The 12,118-nt window shown below is 34.0% G+C and overlaps 1 protein-coding gene across 2 annotated transcripts in view; it reads right to left on the bottom strand.

The window, feature by feature from the left end:
• pnt (ETS transcription factor pointed) overlaps window positions 1-11,743 on the bottom strand; it is a 110,865-nt gene extending 99,122 nt beyond the window's left edge. For both annotated transcript variants that reach the window (XM_018544745.1, XM_018544744.1), the window contains exons 1-2: window positions 11,682-11,743; window positions 2,871-2,983 (exon numbers count right to left, since the gene is read on the bottom strand). In XM_018544745.1, coding sequence (XP_018400247.1) covers window positions 2,871-2,978 — 108 coding nt within the window. In that variant the 5' untranslated portion in view covers window positions 2,979-2,983; window positions 11,682-11,743. The remainder of the gene's footprint in view (window positions 1-2,870; window positions 2,984-11,681) is intronic.
• Between the last annotated feature and the right edge of the window lie 375 nt (window positions 11,744-12,118).

Below are 12,118 nucleotides of genomic sequence, written 5' to 3'. Positions count from 1 at the left end.
TGCGTGCAACGAAGGAAACGGATGAACCGCGCCCACACTTAATTCAAGATCGATGGCTTGTAAGTTTTCAGTCGTTGAATTAGCTGTAAAGCAGCCCATTATTAAAACAATCGTAATAGCCTACTTCAAGCGTTAAAAGATTGCGTAATAAGTAACATTTCTAAAAAATCTAGTTGAAAGAAAAAATAACAAACACGTGGAACTAACATTAATTATTATTATCGGTACATACAATGTTTAATGTCATTTTTCGTGTTGTTTATTCAGTGATGACATACGGAGAAAATTCTCAAGGCGAAAGCGTATAATGACACAGCATAATTGAAGTTTAGCGTACAATGAGCGAAAAAGTCGCCGACATTACAGTGGAAAATTTCACGATTGTCGAAATAGCGAGAAATAAAAAGTAGGATGAGAGTAGTGTTAAGTGTGCTGTGAAGAGCAGCGTCGCAACATTTTACAAATAATCCGTTAAATGGAACTAAAATTACATTGTCCCTTTATATCTTCTTGCCGCTACGCACATAGAAAGCAAAGAACGGATAGAAGGCCAAGAATGGTAGACGTGGGACGCGAATGCACTAGCTGCGAGGCGCACGAGCCACGTGGGTAGCATGTAACAAAAATATTATAACGAACGATGAAAGGCAATGTAATAATAGCGCTCGATGTTTAATAGATAGGAAAAAGTAAAAATACACGAGACATCGTAAAATATAGGGAAACTAGATCGGTCATCCTTCCCTGTGTATCGAATAAAAGTGAAATATAAGTATAAAGCACGCAGCAAAAGAAAGAAGATCCAAAGTGACGCGGCTGAAGCTACGTTATGGCTTTACTGCTTTTGCCGTCACGTGGAAAGTAAGGGAAAAAAAAAACCGAAGAACGAGAATGGTGTGTAGGATGATGAAGTTGCCGCATCGTCGTTGTGCACCGAGCAAAATGTATGACGTAGGCAAGACGAGCAACGGTGCATGCGACTAGAACGACCAGAGGCGCATGCAGAAGGTCTGGCTGCATGATGCGGGAAGGGATGCTATTTCTGGCGACTTAGGTTTCCCTTTCTCCTCCCCTATGCGTCGCATTTCCTCCCGCGCACGACGCCTCACCATGTCTCGTTTCTCTCAACTGGGTTTCTCCGTTTCTACGATCGAACGATTCAACCCGCGTGGTGGTCCATTCGATTTTTCGAATCATATTGTTCTTCGGAATCATATTCTCCTCTTTTTTTATATTTAGCAATCGCGTTAAATTAATTAATCGCATTATTTATCTACAGTTTTTAATTTAACAAATATTGATTAAAGTTAATCATTATTTAAATGAACCTTAATAGTCATTCAATATTACTTTCTAAAAAAAGACAAATAACTTAAACAATAACATTCTTATAATATACGTGGCACAAAAGCTATAATTTTGTATAACATCATAAAAAATATCTTCACTAATAAAAAAAGAATTTAACAATTAAAAATTTTGTATAATAAAATATACAGAATACATTTTCTATTTTTCACCTTGATTATCAGTAAATCAAGTTATTTGATATTGATCTTTTCATATCAAAAATTTAACAGAGTATTTATTATTAATGTCTTCGTATTAAGAACCAACGTATAATATTTATATAACTAACACAAAATTAATTGATACAAAAAAATTCATGATAAAAAAATTAGGTTTTTATATATAAAGCTGTAAGAAAACTCAAAAAGTAAAAAATAGTTATGGGCTTTCTACAATAAGCCATTATTTAATCTTTAAATCTTAAAAGTCAAAAAAATTGACCAATTATAGTCGATTATTCTTCTTACATTTAATTAAATGTGACTGATCAATTTTTTATGATTTAAGATTTAAAACTTACAATTAGATAATAGTTTATTGTAAAAAGTCCATGACAGTAACTTTTCTAGAAACGCTACCATAGACATAGTAAGTCTATGTGAACGCTATGTTTTTAGATCGCCGCGAGCTTCTTGAGAAGTTAATCGGTCGAAGAAACCAAGAGTCTCGGGTCTCGACGCGACTGTTGTTCCCTGCTTCGCAACGTACGAATCAGCGGCAACCAGACGCGTTCGGCTTCGCTGAGCGACGGACAGAGAGCCGGGGAGAAAAGAGGAGGAGGTATAGAGAAGAGAGAGAAAGAGATGATGGAGGTAGAGAGCAGAGGCGAGACGGACGAGGGTCAGTCGGTGACAGAGAGATGAAGGCTGAAGGCGCGTAGGGGGATAGCGGGGAGAAGTACGGGAGTGGAACCGCGCGCGCGCGCGAGTGCCGGTTCTACGTTCATTCATAAAACGAAGGCGGAGAGCGACAAGGAACGAATTGTTAGTGGCACTCGCACAATCACCGGCTCGGCCAACGCGCTCTCTGCTTGCCAACGCTGTCGAGAGCGAGGAATATCCATGCATGAAGCGTCTCACGGGGTTGCCATTGCTTGGACAATTATTCCACAGTTTTCATTTTTTGCTCATGTAATTGATAAAAGAGACCCGTACAGATAATCTCGTACGCTCTTGCGAATCATCGATTTAAAACGAGCATGTTAAAACGTGCCTACTATAGTCTACTTAATTACTGCGACGTAATCATTTTGAATATAACTTTGATTATAACTTTGTACATCTTGAATATATAATTTCGTAATAATTGTAATTAATTTTAGTACGAGATTCGGATAATACAAATTATAAATATTATAAGTTTGATTATCGATATTTAAGAAATATATAAAAGTAAAGTATACTTTGTTTGTCTATCCCACTTTTTGAGTGCAAGTGTTTAAGAGTACAAATATGAAACAAAATTGATACGTTTTTCTACTTATTCAATTGTGTATCATTAGTATAGAAGCGCTAATTTACCTTAATGGATCTATGGTCAATGGGATAGCCACTCTTTCTGGTTCCAGGACTTTCTTCGTAGAAGTCCTGTTCCTCTTCGTAATCGTACAGGGATGATTCCATGTCCATCTTGACTGTAAAGAAAATTACTTATCAATTACTTCATCACAAGACACCACAGCAAAATAGCCACTGATATATAAATATTATCCAAATTATATTGCGTGAGCGAACGTACGCAAGAAGAAACATGGATTAAATTTTCGAGCTTGCGTGGTTCTTTGCCTGGATCACATGACACGACGTCCCAATTATAATTTTATACCGACTTCGCCGGCTTGGCACGATATTCTGGTTCGCGGGATACATTTATTTATCAACCGCTAAATAGTTCGCTTTTAGGTACGCGGTCGATATCGTCCGGTAAAGAACGAGCCGTGGTAATATGAGTGAAGTGAATATTTTAACAATCAGTAATTATATCTCGTCATTTCCATAATTATTCTGGTAATGCAGTGTCAAATATTTCTATAAGTTTTAACTTAAATGACTGATTCTTAAACAATTCATAAATTAATTTTTTTTATTTTCGAAAAATATTATCAATATTATATGGTTTAAATTTTTCGTTATATAGTCAAGTTATAATTTAGCGATTAGGATTAGTGCAAATAAAATTCTTTAAATATAGACGGCACGGCGCAACAACAATTACATTTATATTTTTGTTTAAACAATATGTAAATTTAATTTAGTTTAAAAGTTTTTTTGAAATCTCTAGACTTTTTGTTTAAAGAAAAATACGAGAGCGAGAGAGAGAGAGAGAGAACATTTAATAAAGAAGTTAAACTTGTATATTAATCTGAAGGAAACTATTGTTTCGTATGGAGCGATGAGAAGTGCAAGAGGTATTCGAATCCGCAACGAAGATCAGGTTACTACGGCTGGAACCCCAGCCGCCAGATGGTAGACGGAAAACTGTTGAACTACCTCGACTCTCACGACCCTTTACACGCAGCTAAAATGTGTCTACAAGAAGTTCCAAAATGTACGAACGTTAAAACATGGAGATCCTTTAAAGCATGGGTACGCAATGTCGAAGAAATCATTTCTGTCTAGGTTATCAGTCTAGTTTATCATTCATGCCAAAAGGTGATACGATTCGTAAATATACTTTAAAAATATTGTTTTATATAATTTCATTATTTATAATATTATATGTATTCTTTACAATATTATCACTATCATTATACAATAATATTAACGCTACCACTGTTTATAAACATCATTTCGTTGTACAATAATGATTGTTTGTTCTATATGGCTTACTAATAACGAATACAATTCTTAAAAAAGATATTAATTTAAAAATTATTGATGCCCTCTATAATTAAAACTATTACATTAAACGTGATTAATAATAACATAAAACATAACAATAAATGTAACATTCTTAACAGTTCAGTGATATAAACTCAACTAAACTAAAATAATTGCTTAACAGATTAATAGAAATTATCTCAGGAATTTATCTGCACCCCTGCCGCGAAGTTCGACAACGATAAAGAAAGCTAATTAAAGCGGATTTGCTTTCATAATTATCTTCATCCATAATTATGGCGCGACAGTGATTGATATTTTGAAGATAACGTCCTTCGAAATCATTACTTAGCAGAAATTATTACATGGCAAGTTCTCTTGAATTTACGTTTTCTAAAACGTAGATTAAAGAAAAAAATGATAAATCATCACATTATCCAGCACTCCGCGATAGTGAATAGCAAATGTTATCACGAAAAAGTTGAGATTAGCTTCGAAACTATCCATCTGCGTGTAATATGTTTGATATCAGAGCATGTGTTAGAAGCTTACAGACTTCTTACATTGTTGGGCATCTTTTATTATCATCCAGATATTTATCTGCGGCATAACGAAAGATATCGTGTATTCCCAGAAATTGTTTATTTATCGCGAAGCAAAAACAAAGAATGAAAAATATATCAAACAATATCATCTGAATTATCAAAATGCTCCTATTTCTAAAAGTTCCGAAAAGAATCGTGTAAACAAATGCGAGATAATGGATAATAATATCGCATAATAATAAAACAAAACATTACGTAATACATTACTTGATTAACTATAGAAGTTAATTATTACCGCATCAATAATGTGCATAATAAAGTTAAAAATAATAAAAGTTAAAAAGTGCTCTTATTTCATATCTACATATATCAATGTGACCTCGAGTCAAATTATACTCGTATAAATTTATTATTTTAATAATATTTTTATAATATAATATTTGTTATATATATAAATTATATATAAATATTAGTTCCCCTTGAACCGCAAATAACTTGTAGATAAACTCAACATTTAACACTTCCGCATAATTTTATTTTATTTATTTACTTTATTTGTCTGCTTTCTCCACTTACGCACGTATCGTTGATCTAGATATATCCATTAATCAATTATCATGAAAATCAAGTATCCAGATAAGTAACCGGTTGCAAGAGGATTAAAAAAACCAGTAGGTTGATTTCTATTAAATTTAAAACTACATTTTTAAATTACATTTTTTGACTTGAAAATAAAACCATCTCTGAAAAATTGTCATTTAAAGCCAGCGGCTTTAAAACAAGCACATGGTGCTTGTTTTCCTGCTGGATTGCTAACTGGATCAGATTCTTGCTATCGGATTGGCTGCGATACTGGCACTGTCAGCCAATAACACTATCAGCACCGCAGCCAATACGGTAAGATTCTAATCCAGCATCGTGTGCCACCGGCTTTAGATTTCCTCTCTTCAAACGCTCATATTTTAGAATATCTTTCGTTTTCGTGTTTACCTGCCCTTCGAAATCTCCAACCGGGCGAAAAAGTTAGGAGAAAAGATTACAGAAAAAAGGGAGATCAAGTGGCATTTTACTTTAGTCTTTTCGTTCACAATGTGACGTATTGGGATACTAACAGTTCATTGTGTACTATGTGCTATCGCACAGTAGTATATATTCTTCTTTAGTTAATGGCACCCGCCTCCAGACAGTAAAATAGGAGGTCGATACGGCCACAGTAGTATATATTACAATGTTTTAATTTTTAACTGCGCGAGAAAATGTACAATAATTAAAATCGATCATGTATGTATATGTGCGTGTATTATTTCATTCGTTTATGTACCTTACTAATATTTATAATAATATTTACTGAATCTTTTTATTCTCATATTATTCTAATTTTACTATCAGACAAATTGTTTCACGTAGCACCTAAAATTCTTATCGTGATATTCTTGATATTTATCATTAATACATTTCTAGTTATTTTTACATTGAACAAAAGATATTATATCAACAGCATCATTTAATTAAAAATAATTTTGTCAATTCATAACATTATTAATGAAACATTTGTTACATCGTATTCTTGTTTTAATAAAATTTTATTTGTTTCTGTTAGTAATACTGTCCATTAATAACAGAAGTCAGTAATTCTGTTATTAAATTAACAAAATTATTTTCAATTAAAGTAATGCTGTTAACATAACATCTCAGTGTATTATCAGGTAAATTTTTTTAAAATTTGATTGATTTCCAGATTTTCTATACTTCAGAAATTCACTTTGATCATTACGATACTTTTTATATATGTACGTATACCTTGCCTTATTTGGAAGCGTCAGTTCAACTCATTGCATTTTAACTTGTGCATTCTACAGTAACGTTATTGCGTTCCAACGTTAACGATAACGGCGCAATATTCTCGAATGCTCAACTAACACGACAGACTATACATATTAATACGTGTAAGGTATCCCGCCCATCGCAAAAGTGGAGTGTCTATTGTCTCAATATCTTATTGAAAGCAACGTAATATCTCTTAAGGGGCTGTTATACTGGGTTTCAACATGCGGGCAGATGAACCTTTCACGTTGTATCTAGCGCGTATATACGCACCCGTATGCCAAACTCAACATCGTTGATGGCTCCGAGGAGAAGATTATGAATCATCGTTGATTTTGGATCGATTGCAAGTAGATTCTAACATCCTCTAGCAATTAGATTCAAATGAATTTCGACAGATACGCCAAACATTCATTTAGGTCAACATTAAGAGTTGTATTAACTAATATTATTCAAAAAGTTTTCCCTATATAGAATATCTTACAAAAACTTCGAAATGTAGCATATTAATTTTATTGAATTATTCTTATTCTCATATTTTTTTTTTGGAAAATTATGCATAAAATTATAATTTTTATCGAATCTATATCTATTTATATTTATTTATTTTCCTCTTTTTTTATTATAGCTTCCCATCTCCAACGTAAGTTCAATGCAACCAGTAAACAAGAAAATGTGACTCGAATAAATATAGCTATCATTTACTGATCTATCTGATCTGGGTAGACACTCTAGTTTCTGACCAGTTTTACCTAACTAGAATTTCTGACCAGTTATCCTGTTATCGGATAGTTTTTGTCTACTACATTCAAAATAGTAAAAACTGGTCAGTTTCCGACCATATTTTTCTACTTGGGAAACGTTTTACACAGATGAGCAAATATTTATTAAGAGTGTACAAAAATCGGTTAATTTCACGAGAAATTTTCACAAAAATTTTTGCCCGCGACTCTTCTGACGCAACCTTTGAAAGAGAATCTTACTTATCTGTATTCCGAGAACGACGAAACTTCGATATTTGAACATTTAGATGCATAACTTTGTATAGAAAAGGTAGAATCTTCGTATCTTTTATCAAAAAACATCGCTCTTGTTGCGGATCAGTCAAGCGTCGTAACTCCTGTGTCACTTTTTACTCTCCCTCTTTGTCATCGTTCGTCGTCTTAGCAAACGAAAACGGCAAGAAAAAAGGAAGGAAACATGAATAGGATAAAGAAAGAAGAAAGAGAGGCAGAAATGGTAAGATGAAAGGAGACAAGTCGCGGCGTTGCCGCATCATGGTCTCAGGTCCGAGAAATTCTGCAAAAACCTTCGGCGATCTGATGCAAGCCATCGCATTCCTCTTTTTCCTTCTTTTACACGATTTTGCATTATTTCCAACCATTTTTATTAACCGGCGATAGATGAAAGACGCTTCCAAATAGCGATAGACACACTTATAGTATACATAAAGCTATGCAGTAATAATACTATAAAAAATCATCTTTTAGAGCCTAGAGATCGAAGACAATAATTTAAATGCAACTGAATTTACTTGGAGTTGCAGAGTTTATTTATAAAATATATTAAATTCGCGTGAGTGCGTGCGTGCGTGCGTGTATAGGAGATAAATAGGTCTTTTGCTAAAGGTTTCAAAAATTGTCGTTTTACATTCCTATCATGATTTATAGCCTTTCGAATCTAACAGCAAAAAGTTTTTCTTGTCTAACTGGTCTTTAGCTATATTCTAAATTGACCCTTTGTGCAATGATAACCTCGTACAGTAAGCGACATCATATTGCCTGCCTTCTTGTTATCGAAGTCGGTTTCATTGTTATTTCGCGATAAGGTTATTTCAGCATACAATTCTTTCCCATTTCATAGTCATAAGGCTCGCAAGATAAATTTTTTTCGCAAAGTAACATAAAAACATAACCCACGTTAGCTAAGAAATAAAGAAATAGTCTTTCTTTTTTTTTTTTTTTCAAGAATCGACGATAACTGAACGCATTTTCTTATTTTTGTATCATAAGATATACTAAAAAACTCAAAGATAAACAATCTTAACGACAGTTATTTATAACAATCGATTTCTCAATAATTATATAGTTTACGTAGGCGGAGAAAAACAACTTACTGAAATTAGATCGTTTCAATTTTCACATTTTTCATATTTTTATAATATTTTCCCCACGATATCTAAACTACGGTTTTTTTAATTTTCTATTTAATACGAAAGAAATATAATTAAATAAAAATTCTCTTTAGGTACAAATTGGATACCAAATTGTATACTAATTCCAATATCAAATTAAATACCAATTCAAAATAACAAATTTAATGAAAGCGTAATGCAAATTTCTTTCTCAATCCTTTGTACATATTTTCTAAGTACTTTTTTCCTATATATTATAAATATATAGACACACAAACGACAAATATTTAAAACTGGAAAGGGAGAAGGTGCTTTTATTTTTAGAATCTCAATACGACCAATAAAGTACGTGATATGGAGACCTTCCGAATTTTCAACAAGAGCTCACTAAATCATAAACCACCCGTGCGATATGTTTTGCGACGTGCTCCCAAAAAAAAGAAAAAAAAATATGATCTCTCTAACGCGATACCTATTTGCGGAACGAATCGTGCCTTCGTGCGACGTTGGTGCAACGCTTAGTACGAGAAGCCGCATAAATAAAGCTCTAGCTTTAATCGGAGCACTCGAGTTAAAACTCGGCCGCCAAGCGCGCGGCCGAGGAATTTCGTTCTTTATGATCCATTCATAAAGCCCGGAGCCGAACGAGCGCGAAGATAAAACGCGTCATCGACGCAGAGCACCGAAGAAATGTTCGTGAGTGAGACACAAGCAGTCACGTCGACGAGACTCTATGCTCGGATCTCGACCGATCCCCGATTCGGACGATCGCGGTGACTTGAGGCGCCTAGGAAAAATCGTACATATCTCTCTCTACGCACCTGTCCTCGCCGCTAGCTGGTGTCCCGTGGGTTTATCGCTGATACCTTCCAGCCGGTGATACGGTCGCACACGGGAAACACCATGCAAAAACGCGACGCAAAGCGGGAATCACGTGTACAACGGTGAGGCGCACGCACATCGGCAGCAGCACTAACGCAACGACGCGCGCGGTGTACACCGTGTAACCAGCCCGGTGTGTATACACAATATACAGATTACAGGAGTATTATGGCCGCGCGTTCCTCACGTTCATGAATGAAACTAAGCGCGCTACTAACTTGGCGTCGTAATTTCGGCCGGCAGCCAACGGCTTGCGAATGATCGTACGTATCGCGGCGTCACGTGACTCGGTAAGTTTCGGCAGACTTCGGGGAAATGGCCGTCGCCACCGTCCGCGCCGTCGCAATCTCGTCGAGAACGGCCGAGGTTATCCGCGTTAGGATATAGACAAACCGCGCGTAAAAGTTAAACGCGAACAGATCTCCGCTGTCTATTATTAAACGCGTAAATTTCTTTATTACATTTGAATAATGCAATTAGACTGAAGCGCTTCGTGATTTTATTTCGGATCGGAAATGTACATGGTATTTATAATACTCTTTTATACAGACGTCGGTAAACTGTAATTGGTTGAAGCACGGAGATGTTAAAGATATATAAATTTGCTATTCTAAATGATGTCTTGAGATGATTGAGATTATTAGAAATTAAGGAAATTGACAAGTGTCTATGAAAAACTGACAATCACATTAAATGATTAACTTGTAATAAAATATTATGATGTATTATTTTCAACAGGTGTATATTATACATATTTACGATATGATATAACATTTGATTTTTATTCAAAATTTGCATTCTTATTTTTGTAATTTGCGTTTAATAATCTTTACACGAGTAATAATAGAAAAAAAATAATTTTATTACATTGTGACATGTATATAATAAGAAATATATAAATATTTAATATTTTTGCGATGGTATATATAATATGAAAACCATCTGTATAATATAATAATAATTATTATTTAAATTATCTGATATATGTAATTGATTTTTTGAGTTAATATAAATAAAAAAATTTACATCGACAGTCGATAAAGACAGAAGACTCAGTTACCTTTCAGCCTCATCGATAATTACGAAAATGCTATGAAATCTATTTATTATAGATAGGCGATTTATAATAGCATTGATGTTTAACAAAAATTGAGAAATATTAACAATTGCTGACCAATCTCCATGAAAAAAAATTTAATGAATATGGCTCGCATGAACAAAGCAGAGTATTATTTAACTCTTTAGTAGAAGGAAATTTATTCTACAGCCATCTTGAGAGACAAGTTGCATCTTTTTTTAGGTAAACTTCAATCACAATAAAAGGAATAAGAAGTTTCCATTTATCAGAAATCGAATAAATTGGTATTCATAGTTTCTAATACCTAAGTAGAAATTCCTTATTCCTTATTCCTAATTCCTTATTCCTTTATTTATTGTGGCTGCACTTTTATACTATATGAAGTGAGTGCTTTCCTCTTTTTCTTTCCATGTTAAAGAGAAAAGATAAAAAACAGGTCTAAAGGCGACTTTACATGGAAACGTCAAGCGTCGCAGAAGCTTTTCTTATAGTAGGTATAAGAAAAACACTTATATTATAATTTGGTCTAATCTCTAATGTAATTAATTATATTTATAATGTAAAAAAAAATAAATATAAATTTTCATTATTTTGACAGTACAGTGTGTAATATCAGAACATATAATAACTTCTATTAATTTACTGTTTTATATTACAAAGCTGGAATCCAGGAAATTCGTCAGAATCGTGCATAATAAATTTCTACGCAGATGCTTGATGCTTTAATGATCTGGTGGAGAGTGAGAAAGAGAAAAAAACCAAGGGAGGGAGAAAGATAGAGTATTGTCTATAGGTCCATGTCCGTGATGCGTCGACCAATTATAGTCAAGCAATATATTATTTAACGTGATATATGAAAACCACTTGAGTAATCATGAAAAATATTACATAACATAAAAAACAAGGAAATATAAGAATAATATTTTCCTATGGTACATAAATAATATTATACGCATTTACTTAACCTAAAATTTAAAATTTCAAAAATGTTTGAGTGGCGTAACGTTGATAGATAATTATAAAATATGTACAATATATAATGCATATACCTTACGCGCTGATCTGCTTCATTCCACAAACAGATACCAAAATCTTTGGTGGTAAACAGAGTTTTGTCGGACGACATGGAAGTGCAGCTCGTCAGATCAACATATAATTACGATTATTGGCGACGCTTGATGAACCACGACGAACATTTCCGATGTAAAAGTGAACCTCTCCGCGATAGTTTCTCGTGCAATTTAAACCGTCGCAAAATAACAAGAAATGATTCGGACTTCGGACACAACTCGTCACGACGCTTTCCATTATGGAAATCTCATCGAGGCGCCAAATTGTGATTTTTAAACAGTCAGAGAGAGCGAACCAATCGTGGGCCCGATCGTATACGTTCTACACTCGACGCGAGGCGAGTGTAGTACATTTAATTTTCGAAGAAAGAAAAATACCAATTGCGGAGCTTAAAAGTTTTAGTATGCATGCAAGA

The sequence above is a fragment of the Cyphomyrmex costatus genome, unplaced genomic scaffold, assembly GCF_001594065.2.
Source record: "Cyphomyrmex costatus isolate MS0001 unplaced genomic scaffold, Ccosl1.0 scaffold467, whole genome shotgun sequence".
In the NCBI taxonomy this organism is placed as follows: domain Eukaryota; kingdom Metazoa; phylum Arthropoda; class Insecta; order Hymenoptera; family Formicidae; genus Cyphomyrmex; species Cyphomyrmex costatus.
Note: the sequence above shows the minus strand (reverse complement) of the source record. Positions and strands in the feature narration are given on the sequence as shown.